Raw genomic sequence first — 23,616 nt, forward strand, 5'->3', positions numbered from 1 at the left:
AATGGTTTCTATTTGCTGAGTGCCTCATTTCTGCCAGGCCCTCTGGCTAATTTGCAGCCATTGCCTGACTTAAACCTTGCAGCAACACCCAGAGTTAAGTATTAATAACCCATTGTATAGTTGAGAAAGTTTGAGAGATGCTAGGTTAGTAGGCATCAAGTGTCTTAATACCACCCTCCCACCCTAAGCCCAGCTAAGGGAATTGAGACAAATGAAACTGAAAGCACATGAAAGAGAATACAAAAAGAAAAAGAATATGAAGGCAGACCTCATGATCATGATGCTTTATTCAGCACCCGAGGGGCACATCTGGTGTGGCAGGGGTAATGGTGGTGGGCCACCTGAGGGGCCTGGGTTTTATAGAGTTTTAGCAGAGCCATGTCATGGGAGGAGTTAGTTCCTATGGTGGGCAGGGCCAGGTCATGGGAGGAGTTTTGGTGGCAGGATTAATTTAGGGTGAGGCAGGAGGGCTGGCAGGAAAACAGTAAGGGAAGTTCCCTACCTGGGGCCTGATGTCCATATCCCTCAGAAACAACTTGCCGTGACCTTCAGTAGATGACTTAACAGAACTGTAGCTTAGTTTCTTTTGGATTGTATGAAGATTAAAGTTAGTACATACATAAAACTTAAACTTTAGTGTTTAAATAGTAGTATTTCCCCCATGTTAGATGTTATTACTAAGCTAGTATCATTATCTTTAGTAGTTCAGTGGTGAGGATGCAGGATATAGTAAGAATGAGGGAGAAATCCAAGCTCCCAATCTTACCTCACCTAGAGGCTAATAAGTTTAAGGGAATCCTGAGTGCTTTATACTACTATTACTTTTTTTTTTCTCTTGTTCCTTGATTGCTCCTTGATTATTTTTGACTTCTTAGTAAAAGTAACTTTTACTAAGATGAAGCAAAGACTAAAATGTGAAGCAGAGATTGTGTTACTAAAGGATGTCATTAAAAAGCCCAGGAAACACCAGTTACATACACAGTTGAATCCCCCTTTGGGACCTTTTCCTGAAGCTATTCTCTCTCTTTTTTCCCTAGAGAAAAGCTAGTAATTCAAAAAAATGAGCTTCTGCTGTTTGTTAGGCTCCATTCTAAGTGCTGGGGGCACACAATAAACCACACAGACCCTGCTGTCATGAAGCTTGCAACCACTTTTCACACTTTAACCAAATATGTATATTTGTTTAAATGTATTCATTTAAAATTGTTTTGCTGAATAATTCAGTGTATTTCCTTTTGTTATTTTTGAGAAATATCTCAAATTTAGAAAATTTAGCAAAACTCGATTTGTTTTGCTAATAATATTCCCTTATTTGTTCTACCTTCTAATGAACATTTACTATTATACTTCTCTAAAAAAATCATTGTATACATCACCTTAGGCAGATGGGAGGATTTCGTTAAAGCAGTGTATTTTAAACTTTTTGACTGTACCCACAATAAGAAGTATATAGACCTCAGCTTGGTAAACAAAATGTAATTCTGAAACCGAAACTTTAAGAATAGTATTTACTTACCTTTGTCATCCAGGATACACTCTATTCCATCTTTTTAAAATGTAGGTCACGCAAACCACTAAATTGGTGTTGATATATATAATTAGAAGTGGAATTGTTGAGTTGTTGCTTATGTGCATCTTCAACTTCACTATTTTCTACCATTAGTATAGGGAAGTTCCTGTTTCCAAACATTCTTACCAACTTTTTTTTTAAGTATGTATTTTTTTAGTTGTAGATGAACACAAAACCTTTATTTTATTTATTTTTATGTGGTGCTGAGGATCAAACCCAGTGCCTCACACGTGTGAGGTAAGTGTTCTACCACCGAGCCACAACTCAGCCTCTCTTACCAACTTTTGATGTTGCCAAATGGATCATAAATGGCATCTTGTATTAAATTTGCTTTCCTCTATTTGCTAATGAAGTATTTAAAGTCTATTTTAAAGTATATCAGATATCATTCAGGGGCTAGAGATATAGTTCAGTGGTAGAGCTCTTGCTTAGCATGCATAATGCCCTCCTTGGGCTTGATCTCCAGCACTGCAAAATAAACAAACAAACAAATAAATAAAAAGATAAAAGGTTTATCATTCAGAAGTTTTTAATTTAAGGGTAGTCCAAGTTGGTGTCCAGGAATAAAGGTTATTATGACTTGATTCCTTCCCTGGCAGGGGGGAAAAAAACAGTATAATAATTAAATAACAATAGCATCTATATTAGTATTTATAATATGCTAGACACTGTAGGAAGTATATATAATATTTCATTTTTAATCCTCATAATAACCCTGTAAGATTAGTACCTTCTTATTACACAAATGGAGAAAGTTTCAGAAAAGTTAAATTGTCATATTATTATTATGGTTATACTGTTATGAAGTTGTAGAGCCAAGCCAGATGCAGTGGCACATGCCTGTAACTACATGCCCCAAGTACTCCTGAGGCTAAAGCAGAAAGTTGACAAGTTCGAGGCTAGCCTGGGCAATTTAGGGAGAACCTGTCTCAAAAACTTTTAAAAAGGGCTTGGGAATGTGGCTCAGTGGTAGAGCACTTGAGAGGTCCTGGGTTCAATTCCCAGTAATGATAGATAGATAGATAGATAGATAGATAGATAAAATACATACACGTATTTCTTTTTTTTTTTTTAAAGAGAGTGAGAGAGAGAATTTTAATATTTATTTTTTAGTTATCGGCGGACACAACATCTTTGTATGTGGTGCTGAGGATCGAACCCGGGCCGCACGCATGCCAGGCGAGTGCGCTACTGCTTGAGCCACATCCCCAGCCCACATACACATATTTCTTCATAACTAATATTATAGTGGAGCCAAAACTTAAACCCATTTTTCATAACTTGTGTTCTTTAGTGCTTTATGCTGTTTTGAAATTTGGAGAAGAATATTTGTTGTTTCTGCTCTTTCTCATTGATTTGTCTGTTAAACATGTTTAAATTAATGCATTTCACTCGTATCTTTTTTTTTTTTCCCTTCTTAAGATGATAGAGTCTTCTGTCAAACTTCTCATTGTCATTTCTAACCTGTAATAGTGTCTTGTAATGTAGGGTGACTGATTTTCTCTTTGGCCTTTGTCTCTTTTCCCTTATCTTCTATACCTTAGGCCTTACATCTGATTTTTTTTCCCCCAGTGATCTGCAATCTTGCTGTGCCTCAGAGTCACATGTGAAATTTTGCAAATATACAGATACCTAGGTTACAAGTTTGGCATTCTGACTTGGAAATCTCTTATTTCTCAAAAGGTCCACAGATAACACTGTTGCACAACCATGAGTTGAGACCTATTGACTTAGTAATGTTACCTTATAGTCAGACAGATTTGAATGAGAGTTCTTATTCCATTATACTTATTTTTTAGTTGACTGATATCATCTATAAGTTGGAGTTAACATAAGTACTTGCCTTAGAAAGTTGTTGAGATTAAATAAGGTAATGTTTATAAACACCACAGTGATTTAGAATTCTTATTAAACATTGTCTACTAATAAGGTGGCATTCTTAAATTATCCTTTCTACAATCAAAATATTCACCCTTGCATTAATGTATATTACCTTGGTCAGAAAATTAATCTTATAAATACCACTCATAAAGGATACATGATAGCTAGTTTTCATTATTTACCTTCCATTAGTGGAGTCTTAATAGGAGGCAAAGGAGTAGGTAAACTGTGTATAATTTTGGCCCTAGGAGGAAAAAGGAAGGGGAAAGGTAGCTGGAAAACTAAATGTTTTTATTTCCTTCCTAGAAGGATTTTCTTCTTTCTCTGAGTTTAGCATTACTATCACCATCCATCCCCTAGTCACAGAGCCACATACTGATTGACTTTTAGGTACTTTTCTCCTGTTTCTTCTTTATCTTCATTCTCTCTTCATTATTCTGTCCTCCTTTCAGATTGCCTTTAGTTTAATTGTGGCTCATTTGATCACTTGTACCCCAAATTTCTACATTTCTAAGCTATTACTGAAGTAAGGTCAACCTAAATTTCTGACCAACTGTCTCTCTTGTGTAGGCCTATTCCATACCAGGGGTTAATTCATGAATATTGGGAAAGGTTTAGCCAAGTTTTTAAGCTTCTCAGCAAGGTTGTCACTGGACCCTTTGATCTCCTTTGTAACTTATACCTAATGGTCATAGAGCATAATAATGATACATATTACCATGAGAATAATAGAATGAAATTAATCTAATTTTGCTATATATAATAAGCTTTGTCGTTTGTATGCATGATTGCTTGCAACTTGAAAATTGAGGCTGGACCATTTATAGTAATAATTCATTGGCTTTCTGAAAGACTGAAAAATATCACAAAAGAGGTAGAATTTGAACTAAATTCTAAAGAATGGGTATGGTGTTTTTTTCTGTAAGTAGAGAGGTAAGAGATTCTAGTTAAAGGGTGTGGCATGTGCAAAGGCTTGATGCAAGGAACATGAAACTTTTGAAGCACTGTGAGTAGATCATTTTTTGCTTTTTCAGAGGGCTTATAAATAATGGGAATAAAACTAGATAGTTTGGAATTAATCTTTGGAAATTCCTGAATGTTCAATTAAGATGTTTGAGTTAGTAGGCCTTTGTATGCACTATAAATTCATTTAGTTTTCCTTAATTGACCTACATACAACTTAGTTTTAAGATTGCAAATGTTCTACAATCAATCAACAAGTACATGAAAAAATGCTCACCATCGCTAGCAGTCAGAGAAATGCAAATCAAAACCACCCTAAGATATCATCTCACTCCAGTAAGATTGGCAGCCATTATGAAGTCAAACAACAACAAGTGCTGGCGAGGATGTGGGGAAAAGGGTACACTTGTACATTGTTGGTGGGACTGCAAATTGGTGCAACCAATTTGGAAAGCAGTATGAAGATTTCTTGGAAAGCTGGGAATGGAACCACCATTTGACCCAGCTATTCCCCTTCTCGGTCTATTCCCTAAAGACCTAATAAGAGCATGCTACAGGGACACTGTTACATCGATGTTCATAGCAGCACAATTCACGATAGCAAGATTGTGGAACCAACCTAGATGCCCTTCAATAGATGAATGGATAAAAAAAAATGTGGCATTTATACACAATGGAGTATTACTCTGCTTTAAAAAATGACAAAATTATAGAATTTGGAGGGAAATGGATGGCATTAGAGCAGATTATGCTAAGTGAAGCTAGCCAATCCCTAAAAAACATGCCAAATGTCTTCTTTGATATAAGGAGAGTAACTAAGAACAGAGTAGGGAAGAAGAGCATGAGAAGATGACTAACATTAAACAGGGATGAGAGGTGAGAGGGACAAGGAGAGAGAAGGGAAATTGCTTGGAAATGGAAGGAGACCCTTAGGGTTATACAAAATTACATACAAGAGGAAGTGAGGGGAAAAGGAAAAATAATACAAGGGGGAGAAATGAATTACAGTAGAGGGGGTAGAGAGAGAAGAGGGGAGGGGAGGGGGGATAGTAGAGGATAGGAAAGGCAGCAGAATACGACAGACATGAGTATGTCAATATGTAAATCAGTGGAAGTGTAACTGATGTTACTCTGCAATCTGTATACGGGGTAAAAATGGGAGTTCATAACCCACTTGAATCAAAGTGTGAAATATGATATATCAAGAACTATGTAATGTTTTGAACAACCAATAAAAAAAAAGATTGCAAATGTTCAATGTGTCCTTATAAATGCTGGACCTGATTCATATAAATTGAAAGGTCTCCTTTCTACCTCAAGTGGTTGTCCCTTAGAGTCAGCTTTCCACTACACCAGGCATTTACAACAAGAGTTGTAAATTCTTAAAGCTTTCTTTCTCTTTTACACTTTTTTTTCCTCCCTGCTTCACCCTTAAAAAAAAAAAAAAATGTTGGACACGTATTTTACTTTTAAGGCAGTTACTGACTTTCCTGTTTCTCTTCCTTTGCAGACCTAGAGGATCAAGACATAATGGGAGCATTTTTAGACAAGCCAAAGATGGAAAAGCATAATGCCCAGGGGCAGGGTAATGGGTTGCGATATGGGCTAAGCAGCATGCAAGGTTGGCGAGTTGAAATGGAGGATGCACATACGGCTGTGATCGGTTTGCCAAGTGGACTTGAAACATGGTCATTCTTTGCTGTGTATGATGGGCATGCTGGTTCTCAGGTTGCCAAATACTGCTGTGAGCATTTGTTAGATCACATCACCAATAACCAGGATTTTAAAGGGTCTGCAGGAGCACCTTCTGTGGAAAATGTAAAGAATGGAATCAGAACAGGTTTTCTGGAAATTGATGAACACATGAGAGTTATGTCAGAGAAGAAACATGGTGCAGATAGAAGTGGGTCAACAGCTGTGGGTGTCTTAATTTCTCCCCAACATACTTATTTCATTAACTGTGGAGACTCAAGAGGTTTACTTTGTAGGAACAGGAAAGTTCACTTCTTCACACAAGATCATAAACCAAGTAATCCGCTGGAAAAAGAACGAATTCAGAATGCAGGTGGCTCTGTAATGATTCAGCGTGTGAATGGTTCTCTGGCTGTATCAAGGGCCCTTGGGGATTTTGATTACAAATGTGTCCATGGAAAAGGTCCTACAGAGCAGCTTGTCTCACCAGAGCCTGAAGTTCATGATATTGAAAGATCTGAAGAAGATGATCAGTTCATTATTCTTGCATGTGATGGTATCTGGGATGTTATGGGAAATGAAGAGCTCTGTGATTTTGTAAGATCCAGACTTGAAGTCACTGATGATCTTGAGAAAGTTTGCAATGAAGTAGTCGACACCTGTTTGTATAAGGTAGCTTGATTTTATTTTTTAAAACATGAAATGATTTTATGTCATATTAATTACTATTCTCATTTAATCATCTTAGAGCCTGTAGTTCTTAAAAATAAGTGTGTGGCACAATTGTAAGGTAATCTACCAATTATGAAAATATAGGAGTAACAACATAGGTAATTGGTTAATCTATTTCTAAATAAAAAGAAATAATCTATTTTTATTTAGAAATAGATTAACCAATTACCATATATGCAAGAGTTATAATCTAAATATTTAGTCTTTAACCATGATTACTTAAGCTTTTTAAAAATGTAGATGATTATCAAAAGTAGAAAGATTATTTTGAATTATGTGTTTTAAAAGAGCATGAGTGGGAAGGTTAGGCCTCAGTATCTATAAATGAAAAGCTTTTTAGAATATTTAGTATTTTTACCATGTGATACCTCAGTACATTTATGGAAGTACTTTGCATCTATTGTTTAATGAATCTAAGTCATCAACAAGGACTTTAGTGGTTATTTGGTGTGGTAATAGATATGGCCTTGCACATAAAGTCAGAAAAACTTATAGGATCATGTATGTCTTCAGGTAAGCTATTTAAACTCTCTGGAAAATGAGGTGTTTTTTTTTTTGTTGTTGTTTTTTGGTTTTTTTTTTTAATTGTAAAGACGGCTATTACCCTGTTTCGTGGGTTGTTGGGAGGATTGAATGTGATGTGCGTAGACAAACTAGCTTAGTCCCTTTATTTTAAAGTTGAGGAAGCTTAAACTAGAGAAAGTTCTGCAGACTGAAAGTCAAACAGAACTGGAATCAGGGCTTACCTGCATTATTTTTGTACTCTTCATACTTAAACACATTGTTCAACCTCTCTCAGCTATAAAATATAGATAATAGTATCTAATTCATAGGACCGTTGGGAACTGTAATAAACACACATACACACATAATTACCTAGTCTAGCATATAATATATACCCAGTTAATGTTGATTCCTTTCCTAGAGAAGTTATAACCGACCTCTACAGGATTATATAATTTAGTAACAGTATTAAAACTAGAAATCTAGGTCCTTGGCTTAGGTTAAGTGTTCTTTGTACCACACTTTTTTTCTATTTTGTTGGTAATGATCATTAATTCATTCTTTGATATATTTTTTGAAACAAATATTGATTTTTATAAAACTCTCTGAGGGTATATGTTTGATTTTCTTTTAACATGCAGAAATAAAAAGTCAACAAAAAATTCTTTGTAGCTTTATATGCACACAGTCATGACACTCAACTTAAAATCCTAAAATCTGATTGCACTTAGAAACCAGGTTTATATAATATCCAACACAAAAGGCAATAGAGTATAAACTTCATAGTGCATGCTGTCACTTTCTCAATTGTGGGACTGAACAATGATTTAAGGTGCATGTATTGTCACTTAGTGTTCATGAAAGTAGCATTCTCTTTGAAAATTAAGTGCTTATTAGCTAAATTTAAAACTTTTTGAGAATTGTTAGATAATTAGTAATTATGACTCAGATTCTACTTTATTTCTTTTATATTCTTCTCTACTTTAAAAAATTATTTGAGCCACAGCATGGTGGCGTATGCCTGTAATCCCAACAGGTCAGGAGGGTGAGGCAGGAGGATTCCAAGTTCAAAGCCAGCCCCAGCAATTTATCGAGGCACTAAGCAACTTAGTCTGACCCTGTCTCTAAATAAAATACAAAATAGGGCTGGGGATGTAGCTCAGTGGTTGAGTGCCCCTGAATTCAATCCCTGGTTGAATTATTTGTAGTTTTCCTCTAAGATTGTCTTTCTAATATTAGCTTGTTTGTATTGTTTGTGGTTTAATGCTATAAGGTCCATTTTTCCATCTAGCTGAATTAAATACTTTTAATTCCAATAACTAATAGGAAGGAGGGTGTAGGGAAGGCAACATCAAGTGTTTTAATTACAGCAGTTTGAATACTTAGATGCCTTTAAAAATAAATGTACTTCCTAAATTGTCAGTTTTTTAAAAAATATATTATAGTTTTCAATGTATCTTTATTTATTTATATGTGGTGCTGAGAATCGAACCCTGTGCCTCACACATACTAGGCAAGAGCTCTACCATTGAGCCACAACCCCAGCCCCTGTCAGTTTTTTAAGTAGGGTTGAAAACTGCTGTATAAACTTTATATATGTAGTTTTACTTCTAATTCCATATTTCTATTTAGGAAGCCAATATGTTAGCCCCCAAACTTGTAATTATTTTACATGTAAATTTGTCAAATATACATATTAAGTATAGGCCAAATCCTAATTGTAAAGAATACCACTAGCATTTTCTGCCATGATGTATGGAGTAAACGTGGATGTTTCTGAATGTACGTGTAGGTATCACTTCAAGTAACTAAGTCACTAGTAAATATTTAAAAGTAATTTTGCTTTATAGAATTTTTAGAAATGATTATTATGTAGGATTTTTCTTTCCTGTTTTTTGGCAGGTTGATTATACTGTACATTTAATGTGCTATATGAGGGCAACTGCCTTCCCCAATATACATATTTTTTTTTCTTAAAAATAACATTTTCACTAGAATAAGTGTAATTGTAATTGGCATAGCTGTAAAGATTCTCAAGGCTTTGAAAGGAAAAAGGAAATCAAAATATTTCTCAAATTTTTCTTCCTAGGGAAGTCGAGACAACATGAGTGTGATTTTGATCTGTTTTCCAAATGCACCCAAAGTATCACCAGAAGCAGTGAAGAAGGAGGCAGAGTTGGACAAGTACCTGGAATGCAGAGTAGAAGGTGGATCATTTAACAAAAAATAAGTAGCTTTATTAAAGAAAAACCTTCAACACAAACTTTAACATTTTAGCTTTTAGAACTTTATATGCCTTTAACATTTAGTTTTTAGTGTGCAAAAATGAGAAAGGGCATTCTGTAGTAGATTTTAGAAATATGTATGCAGTTGTCCTTCACATGTTAGAAATAGCAACTAGTCTATACATTCTGTTCAGGATACTTTTGTTTCAAAAGGCTAAAATGTTATGGGCTCTAAAATTTTTGAAAAATTTCACTGGCATAGTAATTTAATGCCAGGAAATTCTGATTTGTGGTTTGTTATATACATCTTTCTGTGAATAGTTGTGTATGCTAATTTAAAATCTCTAGAAGTTTTTGGGTGTTTTTGTTTTGTTTTATAACTTGAAGGTCACAACCTGGTTATTAACAGTGTTTATATGCCAGAGCTTTTAAATTTTTGTTTTCATCTGTGTCATGGCTTCTTGTCTAAGCCATAAACTGTCTCACCTAAATAAGGTAGACTAGAATAGAAGACATATTTCTCTACCTAGCAGAAATGTAACTACTGAATAAAATACAGAATAAGTTAGGAATTCCAGGAATATATTTTTTATAATTCTGCAGATTATCTTGAAACGAATAGAAAAGTATTTGTACCTCTCAAGTACAATGCCTTTAAATATTTGAAAATTTTAATCTTGCGGGGACTGAGGTTGTAGCTTAGTGGCAAAGAGTTTGCCTAGCATGTGTGAGGCACTGGGTTCGATCCTTAGCACCACAAAAAAATAAAATAAAGGCATTCTGTCCATCTACAACTACCAAAAAAAAATTTTTTTTTTAAATTTAATCTTGGATGCAGCTACTACTTAGTGTAAACATTGTCTCCTCAGAGAATTTAATTTACTGCATACATATAATAAGCATATAGATAATGCAGTTTCTATAAGCAGAAAAGCTTGATATGATTTATTGTAAAAAGTGCATTTTGGGCTCCTGATGTCACTAATTTGCATGTTAAAGACTTCTAATGGCATGCAAACATTGACCTACCACACTGTTATATCCCACAGTGCCTATATTATTAAAATAAGTATGCTCCTTAATTTGTTTACTTTTTTCTGTTTGATATCAGTCATAATCAGGTTGATATTAGAGTCATGATACATGATATTCTTAATTTTGATTTTTAGTACTGTCTAGAACTACTATTTTGTTTTTATTGCCTTCCTCTACTTGATAGTGATAATGTCTGTGTTTGTACTATTTAGTATTCATTCATTGGAAAACTATTCAGTGCATTTTTTCCTCACTATTACCAAGAGTTTTGGAATTTTTATGTTTTAAATTAATAATTTTATATAAGTTATTTATGGATAACACAGTAAAATAAGTATTTAGAATGCTATGAAGTCATCGGCTTAAACTGCTGATTAGTGGGAAAATATGAAACTATAGTATGTATAGGGATAAGTTGGTTTTTAATGTTTTGGCACTTTAAAGTAACTTGGGGGAATACAGGCTTTTTATTAATTTAAAGAAATAAGTACTTTACTATTTTTACCATGAAAGAGATCAAATCTTAGAAATGCTGCTTTTCAGAATGTGCTCTCTAAAGTAAATTTTTGATTAATTATGAAGTATTCACTTGATATAATTTTGTTAGAATATTAAGTTTTTTATTACCTATTATCGAGCAAGAGTTGCCAACTGGACAGTTTACATTAATACTCAATATTTTGACATGTTGAAGTGTTAAAACTTGTACTATTTAATTGGAGATTATGTGTCATAAATATGATATTCTTAGGTAGATTTGCTGAGACTGCAGCTAGAGAATAAATAATACATTAATTTAAAAACTGCTGCTATTTAAAGACATAGAATGTAACTGTTTGCATTGTGAAAGATGTTGTGTGTCTTAAGTGAAGAAATACTACATTCAGTTTTCAAAATAGGCACAACATACCTTTTTTCCCCCCCTTTTTTTCCTTAAATATATGCCTTGACTAAATCATTGTGCCCTACTAAATCTGATTTTATTTGCTTTCAACATTTTTGGCATTTATGTCCACAACATAGTAAAAGACAAAGCTTTTTAGATTCTTCTTTCTTCTATTATTTATGTCCTTCTAAATACTTGAATGGGGGTGTGAAAGGATTCAGTACACTATTTAATCAAACTACTATTAAATTTGTGGTCCTTCTAAGCCAATTTAAAATTATACTTAATGTATCTATATTTTAAAAAACTTTGCTACTATCTGAGTTTTAAAATTGCTAATTTGAATATAACTAATAGAATCCTTCAAACTTGATGGAAGGGGGTGGAAAGAAGAATGTGTTTGTACATATGTATATGAAACATGGATAATTCTATACATATATATTCTCTATAAAAAGCACTCAGTTTTTTTTACAGTTCTAATTAAAATGTATAGTCCAAGAACAATTAAAGGAATATTTCTTAAAATTAATTTCTTTTTCTTTTTTAAAAAACAGAAAGAAACAAGGTTAGTGTAGTATTAATGTTCAGGTAGTTTCAATGGATTATCCCATGCAGGAATAGGAGATATTAACTGTTTTTAAAGCCTTTCATTATTTAAAAAAAAAAAAAAAAAGAATTTGTTTTCCTGTAATTTTTCTTCATAGTTAAAACTTCCTAACTTACATTTTAACAAAAATATAAGATACATCAAATATAGACAATTCAAAGTAATGTTTTTTAAGACCTGAAACCATCATTGGTTGAATTTATCATCAGTGTTCATTTCTTTGTATCTAGTTATCTATCTACATAATTGTATTGGCTTAGTAGAGACTGTATGTTAAGTGTATTATAGTTTTAGATTGTGAAATTGTGTAGCTTAGGTAAACATCAAATCCCTTTATTTTTGTATAGCAGATTTCCAGCAATAGAATCATGTAGCATAAATAATATTAGATGTTAAAGATTACACAATAAAGGAACTTGGCAAACCAAATCTGAGATCCTTGCTTTTTGTTCAGACTTAAGACTGGTTTAAAAAAAAAAAGGCAAAAATAATAGATGGTAAATTTTGATATTTATTCTAAAAGGAAAATTTGAACCATTTAAAGAAATTTTATGGGTAGCAATTGTCTGTCTTTTAATATGTGCCTTTATGATGAATTAATATTTTGAGGCTTGATCAAAGGATGAAAGATCTTTATATGCATTGTTATTTTCTAAGGTATTTACAAATGAAGAATTAAAATGATAATTTCTTGCCCAGTAAAGACAAAGAAAATATTGTTTTGCTATAAACATTGTAAAAACAAAAACTGAACAAAACTTTAACATATAACCTACAAAAAGCTTTGGCTTCACTTTGCATGTAGACTAAATAAGTGTACTAAAACTCCAAGTGAATACTTCTATACTTAGTTTTAGAGTTCTTTGTAAGGTTCTTTGTTCATAGTTTTTGATATTCTGTGGTTAAAAAACAATGCATCTGCATAACACTGCTATACCCATTGAATGATGTTTTGAAATTATTTTACATTCAGTAGTGCCATTTATTATATCTTTCTTTTTAAAAAAAATTTTGTCATGAAATTTAGACCTTTTCCATTCAAGTAATCAATGAAGGAAATGGTATTATGTATCTATACATTGGTCAAAGATATTTTAAAGAAAAATTGAACTGAGAGTGATGTTCAAGTATATAACCTAATGTGCATGCTACTTCAGTATCATTTTGCAAATATAAACATATGATGTACAAATGATTTGGATTAGTATGTGATCAATAAATTTCCCATACTTAAAGATTATTTTTTTCAAATCTTGAATTCTTGAATTTTTGTTTATTTATTTATTTTTAAATTCATGTAATGTATTTTACAGGACAAAGTTCAGGAAAATATGTATCCAGTCTAAAGAGAGGAGTTGATCTCCTCAGAAGTAACTAGTTGGCATCCTAAGAAAGGATATCTTCATTTGTACACACGTGTCCCTGATTATGTAACACATTAATTTAACATGAAATATTTTTTCTTTTTACATTTTTATCTGATTGTTTACATTCTTTGAAGTTAAGTCACTTTTATCTTGTTATGCATCCCTTTGTCATAATTTTTAGTCAGTTTGATTTTTTTTTTTTTAATGCTATACCAGTTTAGAATATCTCAGATATGGTAAATGCCATCTTTAGAATCTTAAGTTATTTTTGTTTCAGTCTTTTTTATTAATTAAATTTGGATAACACTTACAAAAAAAGTACTTCTGATTCCCAGAAATCATAAAGAAGCAGGGAGAAGGCGTCCCCGACTTAGTCCATGTGATGCGCACATTAGCAAGTGAGAACATCCCCAGCCTCCCACCAGGAGGTGAATTGGCAAGCAAGTAAGTTACATTCTTCACAGTGTTAGGCTTTCTGTTAGTATATGAAAATGTTATGTGTTCTTTGATCAAGTGTGTATTTGCTAATTTTTAAAGTAATGTATTTACCTATGTTTTCAAAATATTTAACCTGTGGAGTCCGTATTTTAGTATAAGGATATTTGGTGCTTGTTTAGAAATAGACACCAGAATACTATTATTTGTAATTTATTATGCTGAAGATTGTCTTTAGTGGAAGATATGTGACATTGATTTTTCTCATAGAGAATAGATAATACAGGTGAAAAATTTTTGTGACTCAATTACATGGCACTACTAAAAATTAGTAGTAGTAATGTAATTTTATTTTGTCAATCTCTAGACAAACACCCCAAAGATTTCTCTTCCACCATCTGAATCATGTATCTTTCATCTTCCCAGTTGTTTTTAGTTATTTATTGCTTGTTTGTTAGTTTGAATATCAGGGAACATGAGAGGATGCATTTTTTGCCTTTTTCCACTTTAATTCATAGAGTGGACTGATCTGTGGTAAATATTAAACTTACTTCTGTACTTAAATTGGAGAATTCAAGCAGTTTTATAATGAAATGCTTAAAGCATTTTTACCTCAATTGTCCAAATAATTGCCCCACAAAGATATACTATTGACTGATTTCCTTCATTTGTCACTGTATTTTGCAGATCTAGCCAATCATTTCACTAAATAATCATTATAAAAGTTCCTGTTCGTAGCTTTTATTTTTTGGAAACATATTTCATATGACTTTGTACAATTGTCTATAAAATTATTTCAAACCAGTTTTGGAAATAAGGAGACTGTAATTTATAAGGAATATTATAGATTTTTTAATGAAAATATTATTCAAAAGCAACTTCCTAGATTTGTCATGGAAATGTCAAATTTGACATTTTGGGTTTTAATAGAATTTGTTTTTAAAGGGACATTAAGAAAAGCATAATTTAAACATAAAGTTTATGTGAATTATTTTTATCATAACATTGAAGTTACTTCTACTTTATAACTTATTTTATGCCTTAAGATTGGCATTGCCATTGGCGACTCAGCCTCTAATTCAAATGGAAGTTAACCATATAGCCTTTGTTAATTTGGGGAGGATTTTTATTGCCTTAAGCCATGATTCTCAGTCTTCTATTAAGTGGGTTGGTGGGATGCTGCATTTTTTTTTTAAGTAAATTCACCTCTAATTTAACATTGGTACACAAATATCCTAAAGTGAGGCTGGCTTATTGACAATAGAAATGAAACTAAGTGATTTATACATGTACGATTACCATTGAAATTTTAATGAACACCTGACTATGAGTTTTTAAGCATTGTTGTACTTTCTGAAGAATTAATTTTCTGCATTTTTTTCAAATTTAGGCGGAATGTAATTGAAGCTGTTTACAATAGACTGAATCCTTACAAAAATGATGACGCTGTAAGTAGCATATTAGCTCCCTCTGCTTTTCCTTCCCCTCCACTCTAAATGCATATCCTTCCTACCTGTTTTTGCAGAGCTGTTCACTGCACCCATTCTCTTACACACACCCCTGATTGATTGCTCTGAATTCTGCTTGCTCTGATCTCTGCCTGCACCACAGTACTAGTGATTGAGGACATAATCTTGGTGAGTGGCCACCTCTCAAAAAAGAAGTTCCTTTGATTTTTTTTTTTTCTGGTTTCTTTTCAAAGCCTCTACAGTCAACTTCAGAAGGTTTGCCTCCACCAAATTTTAATTTATAACTGGGATAATATTTCTACTCAGAATCTTGAACTAATCTGAGTTATAGCTACGACAGAACTTCAGAATGTTCTACTAAATAGTTTTTATGTATGGAAATACTTTTGTCTGAAATTCTGAAGTATGTTCTTCATTTAAATATTAGAGAATTCTGTTTCTATAAACAAACATTAGAATGCCATATTCTCCAATTAAGTTTTTATTTGCAATTCTGTTATAACATGATGTTTATAGGAATATGATAACTTGAAATCATTTGGACACAGCTCTGAAATAGTTTATGCATTACATTATGAAGCTTGCTAAAACCTCATTATTTGAAGTCTTAATCTCTTATGATGTAATAAAAGTTTATAAAAGCAGTGTTAAAAAAAGATTGGATCTTATCAAAGAAAAGAGTCCTTTTTTATAGTTGTATTGATTTAGTACACATTTGGTCAACCTCACAGTAAAATCATTCCAAATATTTTTCTGAAATAAAATGGAAGATTAATTCTTGGAACAAAATAAATATTCATATTTCATATACACACTTACGTACTTTTAATATGCTGTTCTAAAAGACAGCTTTACAAAACCTTATCTTTCTTGCACTTCCAGATATCGTAAAAACTTTGGCATCTTTAAGCTTTTATTTAGTACCTTGTTTTGTTTCCTTTTATAAAGGACTCAGCATCAACTGATGACATGTGGTAAAACTGCTCATCTAGCCGTGGAGTTTACCTTCACTTCCAAAGGAGAGTGCAACTCAACTTTGTTGAACCTTTTAGCATCCAGCCTCAACTTAAGGAAGGGGATATGACATGGGTGAGAGTGATTACACCAGAGAACTTCAGCAGTACAACAGCTAGCCCAGAACTGATTTTCTTTTCTTTTTTTTTTTTTTTTTTTGTAAATTTGAGACTTATGTAAACGTGATTTCAAACCATAATTCATGTTGTAAATCAGACTCCAGCAATTTTTGTTGTATGATTTTTTTTGTAAAGTGTAATTGTCCTTGTACAAAATGCTCATATTTAATTATGAACTGCTTTAAAATCACTATCGAAGATACAAGAAATATTTGGCTTGTTGTGTGATGCAACAGATATATAGCCCTTTCAAGTCATGTTATATTTGGATTTGGGGTTGGGACAGGGAGAGCAGCAGCCATGTCAGCTAGGTGCTCAAACATGCACATGATTATGGAGAAGAATTTCAAAGTCTTACAAAACTGAATATCCCAGGAGTGATGGAAAACTATCTTAATGTTCTTGGCAAGGGATTGGCATTGTTGATAAAGCCACTCTCTTTATTTAACTGTGTTTCAGGATGTTCTCTCCTTGTTGCTATGAGTATTGCAGGTAATACAGTATATTCATAAGAATATCAATCTTGGGGCTAAAATGCCTTGATTCTTTGCACCTCTTTTACAAGTCCTTACATTTAATTACTAATTGATAAGCAGCAGCTTCCTACATATAGTAGGAGACTGCCACATTTTTGCTATCATGATTGGCTGGGCCTGCTGCTGTTCCTAGTAAGATATTCTGAATTCCATTTTATCAATAAAGCTTGATTTAACAAACAAGAAATTTAATCATGTATGTGTAATTCCTCTTTTACCCCGGCCTTTTAAAACACCATACCATTGTAAATGAGATGTTCTCAAAGGGAAAGATGTTAGTCTCTTTTAATTTGACAATACTGTTTCAGTCACCAATGAAATTGTTTTCCTTCCATTAGAAAAACTTAAAAGATTTAAGTCTCTCTTGTTCCTTAATTTGTTTTTCAAAATAAGTTTCTTTCAGGCTGCTTACTTTTCATTAAGATGTACATCAGCTTGAATTTGCCTACTGTTTAATTAAATAATTGTCAAAGTTTGACAATCTAACACTCTATGGTAGGTATGTGTGTGTTTGTGTGTGTTTGCCTGTGACTTTTAATTGGCCCATGTCTTTAGAATCCAAGTGGTTAAGATGTATTTGTGATTTGAAATATAGCATGTTGATAATATTTAGCTGTTGGCCTTTAAAAATAAATTTCAAAGCTTAAGGAATTGTAGATATAAACCTAATTTAATTTAGGCTTAAATTTTTCTGATTAAGCATGTGAAAGTAAGTTTTACAATCTGTCACATTGAAAAGACTACTGTTCTGTGCCCTTTTGTATTTTTGTCTTTCTAGGTTGAATATTGTATTTATTATCATGTAAATGAATCAGTTAGTAAGCAGATTCCCCACTAGGAAACTACTAAAATGTAAGATTAAAATACAGCATTAAATACAAAATCAGAATTTTGTGTATAAAGCTAGTATAATACATTTTGTTTTGTTTGTTTTCCCTAACTTGGAAATATACATATTTGTATATATAGCCTTAAAACTAATGTAAAGTTAGGGAACCTAGTAGGAAAAGTAATGTAAAATGTCTCAGATTTAAGTAGTTACATACCAGCAAACTCTTTTCAATATCCCTCTTATTTGTGAGGTGATTAAATGTAATTTAATTGTATTTAATTTATCTCTTAATCCAGCATGAATGAAGAAAAACTGAAGTACTATTTATATTTAGAAATTCAGAAAAGTTGGAATTACAGAACCAGTTCCTTACTTAACTTACAATAAATGCTTAATGTCTAAATCTGTGGTAAAGTGCGAAGTATGATAATGTTCTAAGTTATGACTTTGCAAGCATTTAAATTTGCACTTAATGAATACCAGTGCTTCTAGTGTAGATTTGATTACCAAACATGCCAGTACTGAAAGCTAACCTCCCTATCACAACAAACCAGTTCCTTAACTTTTTAATAAATAACCAAAAGTTTTTAGTTTCATAATTTGCAAAATATTTAACTGGATTGTGGTATCTTTTAGATGCAAAACTTGAACCATAAGTAAAACACGCGATGGGAAGCTATATTTCAAACCATAATAGCATAGCATAGCATAACTTTTTTTTTTTTTGAGAGTCTTTTAAACAAAAGAGAAAATTAAGATACTCCTCTGTTAAAGTTTTTAATATTGAAATTGGCTGGAAATGTGAGAAGACTGTGTTTAAATGTGATTTAAGAAGACTAAATCTTTTCCATATGAGTCAACACTGCCGTACAAAATATAACTTTCCATTTTAAAAATACAGAAAGGAACTTTACATTGTACTAGCAGACTGCTTGACTCCTAGGGGTAATGGTCATGGTGAGAAACAACCACATTTAAAAGGCATTTTTGCACCTCTTTTGTGCACTTCATTTTTGTACCTCTTGAATTCTCAGCCCCCACTGTTTTTTAATACTAATTAGCATCTCAGGGCATTGCCTCAGAATTTTTGGTGTATTCTATGTTTTTTTTTTGGGGGGGAGGTGGTTCTTATCTGAGGATATATAGATTTATTAAGATTAAACTTTCATTTAGATATCATATTATGATAAACCCAGTTTACTGCTGTTAACCAGAAATTCAGTTTTGTATAGCCAGATTCTTACTACCTAACATTAAAATATTTCACATTAAAATATTTCACTTATCTAATTCTTATTATTTTAACAAGATCTCCCTAATTTTCACCTTCTTTAGGAATATACTTTTACAGATAACAGAAGCAGTTCTCAGTATTATCTTTTAAAAATTAAAGTGGTATTTTTCTTATTCAGTTTTAGAACTATCCTCAAACATTTTTAATTGTAACAATTTATTTCTAGAGAACTATGCAATTGTTCCAGCTTAATTTTTATGCAAACGTCATAACATTAAGAAATTTGGATTAGAGAATATATCAGTTATATAATTCAAATAATCCAAATTATAATGGTCATACATTTGACCATATATTAATCTTTCTAATAACTCAGTTTTTCCACAAACTGTTATCTACGAAACACTGATCTAGGTTAAATTCCTTAGGACCGTAAATAGATTGAATGGGTCATTATCTTCAAGGAGTTTGCATTTGGGCAAAATTAATAACCTAAAGATATGTTAGTATTATAACTGGATCACTCAAAAAATATATATATATGTATATATATATATACACATATATATATATATTTTGCCCACCTTCTGTTTGTCAGGTACTTTACTGAACAAAAGGTATGCTTCTGCCCTAAAGGGCTCATTTTGTTGCTTTTATTCACCTGAAAACTATTGTTTCTTTTCTCCTCCCCAAAGTTAAAAATCTCAAAAGAAAATTTAGCTCCGCCTAAGAGTAAAATTGGACTGATGAAGCAAGGCTTAAGTCTATTTAAGCATTCTTGATTATCTATAACAAATGACCTTCACTTATTCTGTTGGCAGCAGCAAGTCAGAAATAAGTCATAGATTTCTTAGAATTTTCCAATCCTGAGAATATAGGTGGGATTTGAGGGAGGGCATTTAAAAAAATAAGTATCTCTAGCTAAATTGATCTTGTTTAAGTAAAACTTTTTTGTGTTCTTTCTTTTAATAACATAGTGCCCGTGTTGATACCACATTTTAGCCAAATGATTACCATTAAGTAATCACTAACCATCTTTACTGGACAAATTCATCTGGGAATTCAATGTGTGATTTCTGAAAGAACTGATGAAATTGGGTACTAATTTCCTTCTAGTTTTATTTTAATTTTGAATTTCATGGCATATACTTTTAGCTCAACTTTGTATTTTAGTATTGTATTAGGATTTGGTACTAGAAAGGATAAGTAAACATTTCAGTATATAAATATTTATTCTTTGAAGGGATCTTAGGGAGTTTCATATACTTTTGCTTATAAATACTGCTGATGAGTTGGCCATTTTTTAATTGACTACTCACAGTTTTTAGGCATCAGGAAGTCTACTTCATGTTTTAAAATTTTAGAAGCCTAATTTTACTTTATTTCCTTAAATAATGTGCCATGTGTTTTGGTTAGTATTTGTTTTTAAATTATATATTCAGAGAGTATGCTTGAAATATTTAAGAACACATTTCCTAAATGTATGATACTGTATTATTTGGTCAAAAAAATACATCAGCTAAGTGTTAGTTATTACTGTTAAGAAGCTCTTCAGAAATAAGGAGAGGCATTGGCTCTGCTTTATTGTCAAGTGAGCATTTTCCACTTTTGTTCACCTCAATACAAACTCTTCCTTTAATCTATTTTATATATTAAGCTAGTGGCCTCTGCTCTCATGGTTTCCTATTTATATTAACTAGTGGATGGGGGTGCTAATTAGAAAAACTCAGATTCAGATTGCAGTTGACAGCTTACATTTATGAGGGGGGGGGGGGAGGTTGTTTAAGTTAATAAAAAAGTGACATTTTTTCTTATCCTGCATGAAAATATTGCCCTCATTTCCTCTCAGTGTGTCTGTCTGTGTGTCTCTCTCACTACCACCACCACCCACCCCCATTTTTCGCTGCCCCTCATCCAAATAGGCCAATTCCATTTTCTTGAACAAGAAAGATTAAACTCATTACCTCATTAGTACTTTATTAAACTGGGTTGAAAATAAGAAAACTTGGGATAGAGTGGTAAGAACCTTGACCTGGCTGTAGATGTTTAAAAAAAAAAAAAAAAAAAAAAACTATTATGCCACATAAGCCACCAAGAATTACCTTTCACTGCTAGAATAATTTTGACTTTTTAAAGGAAGATGAAGGTAAAAGTTGCTGATTCTTTAACACGGAATAACGTGCAGTATTTCTTTACCTTAAAACAGCCCTTCAGTTCTTTTCATTGTTCCTAAAACCAGTTTTCTACTAATGGGTTTTTCATTAAATGTTTAGAAAATTTTTCTTTTCCTTTTACATAGTCCTCCTAGTAAAAAAGTGTTTAGGGATATTTGCATTTGTATGGTACTTTCTGAAGTAAGCTAGATTATGTGTAAGATTAAGTAGTTACAGAATTAGTACTGTCCTAACTCGGTACAATGAGTGACAGAAATTCATTTTAGTAATGGTTCTTAACTTTTGGGGAGTTGTTGTCCCTTTGAGACAGATGAATCATGGGGAAACTCCCTAAAAATTGTAATGTTTCAGTGGTTCATTACCCCTCAACCCCAATTAAGATTCCAAATTACAGAATAATAGGACATCATTTTTTCTCCTGCATAGTCCATAAAAATATTCCAAGGATGTAAATATAACTTGAGTCTATTTTAAGGAATTGTTTTACTTTTGAAAATAGCAAATAGGTGGATGGGGCATGGTTTGAATCTGATATTGAAAGACTTTCAGCGAAAAGAGTTTATAGAGATGAAAAAATCACATTTGGATTACTTTTGAGGATAATATCTCTAAGATTTGCCACTTTTGAAATTCAACAGAAAGGTAAAATGGAAATTGAGTGTATCTAAAGTTTTCTGAACCTCCCCAGTGCAGCTCTAATATATTAACAACACAATAGCTGTCATATCTTACTCAGGTTTTAAGATTTGATTTTTCTTGCATTAGAGTTCATTAAATGTTAAATTCATTTCAGATTCTAAGGAATTAAGGACTTAATACAAAATGTTAAAAACAGGATCTAACACGAATAGCCACCAATGTATAGCATTAATAAGATTTTAAAAAAATAATTACAATAAAAAATTTTATGAAATTGTTGACACTTGTTGAAAAATTGAATGTTCAGTTACAGTTTTTATTGTCCATTTTTGGAATTTCCCCTCCCCCTTTGAGAGGGCTAGGGATCAAACCCAGGGCCTTGTACATGACAGGCAAGTGGTCTACCACTGAGCTGTAGCCCTAGCATTTTGGGGACTTCTGAAATGTAACTATTATCTTACCTAGTTGGTCATTGACTAACTGAACACAACATATCTGTAGGAAAATATCATCTTTTAGTGACAATACCCCAGTTATGATCTGTTTCACAACTGAAATAATTTCACTTCATTGTATAATTGTTTTGAGGGGGAAGACATGTACATGTTAAAAGCATGTTGCATTATGTATAAATTAATTGTTTAAAATCTCTAAATATAAGACTATGACAACTAACTTCAGAAATTTTCTTAAACACAATGTGTAGCAAAATTCTCCACATTAACTCATCCACTTTGCAGGTTATATGATCCAAACTTTCAAAGAAAAAATTCCATAAATGTGTATATTGTATGATGTATCATTTTCTGATCCAAAGAAATATGTGAATTCAGTTTTAACTTTAAGAATGTACTTTTGTTTTCAAGTCCTTTGAAGAAATTGCATTCAGCCTATGAATGGTTGCAGATTGTATGTGAGATGAAAAGTAGAAATAATTTCTAGTTTGCAAAACTGGTGCCACTAAATAAACAGGCAATTGCATAATACGTGTGTATTTATGATTGTTTAATATCCTAAGCAGCATTTTTGTTTAACTGAGAAACCTGGAAATTTTGAAAGTAATTATTGGAAGGTCTTAAGAGGATTTTTTTTTCAAGTGGGTAAATTTGCCAAAACGATAAATCTGATAGTCAAAACGTGAACTAGACTTGTTTATTCCTAATTTAGGAAGATTACTGAAAGCCAAAAAGTTTGGGTTGATGGTTATTGTCATTAAAACATTCCAGAGATAAAGAAGCCAGTAATTGTTCCTTTTAGACAAGAATATTTTTATGCCTGACTTCTAGCACATGATATATTTCTTACTTCCTTGAAGAGTTGAGACAGAAAATTGGGAATGGCCTGGGAAAGGTCTTCCTCACCTAATATCCAAGATGTACTGCCTGCTTATATAATAGCACTTATATAATATAAATTCGTGTATGGTTAGAGTGCAGAAGGGAGGTGTTTTCTGCCTCTACTAATTCTGATAATTGGTTATATAACATCTGTCCTTTGTTCAAAAAGTGACATAGGTTTTAGTTAAGTCTGATCTTCACTTCCATAATTAGAGACATCTAAGAATTGAATTGGTGATAACAGTGAAATTCTATGAGCTGCAAGAGCTCATTTTGTTTATTGTAAAATGTATAATGAAAACAATAATCAGGCATAATAACCAAAGATAGCAAGACCTATAACTCATTAAAGTTGAGACAAA

The 23,616-nt window shown here is 32.4% G+C and overlaps 1 protein-coding gene across 3 annotated transcripts in view; it reads left to right on the forward strand.

Annotated features, from left to right (window-relative positions):
• The window catches only part of PPM1A (protein phosphatase, Mg2+/Mn2+ dependent 1A), a gene marked incomplete at its 3' end in the record, with an annotated part of 50,093 nt that extends 27,191 nt beyond the window's left edge, over nt 1-22,902 (forward strand). The window contains exons 2-7 of one of the 3 annotated variants that reach the window (XR_014021346.1): nt 5,925-6,778; nt 9,432-9,549; nt 13,801-13,909; nt 15,291-15,348; nt 15,426-15,537; nt 16,318-22,902. Coding sequence is in view for 2 of the 3 variants with exons in the window: in XM_081288975.1 (XP_081145101.1) it covers nt 5,945-6,778; nt 9,432-9,549; nt 13,801-13,909; nt 15,291-15,396 (1,167 nt within the window). Of the gene's footprint in view, nt 1-5,924; nt 6,779-9,431; nt 9,550-13,800; nt 13,910-15,290; nt 15,397-15,425; nt 15,538-16,317 lie in introns of those variants that run through there. The other 2 variants (XM_081288976.1, XM_081288975.1) reach the window with 2 other exon arrangements.
• Nucleotides 22,903-23,616: the final 714 nt, after the last annotated feature.

This window comes from Spermophilus citellus (assembly GCF_964194105.1).
Source record: "Spermophilus citellus genome assembly, chromosome: 4".
Classification (NCBI taxonomy): Eukaryota; Metazoa; Chordata; class Mammalia; order Rodentia; family Sciuridae; genus Spermophilus; species Spermophilus citellus.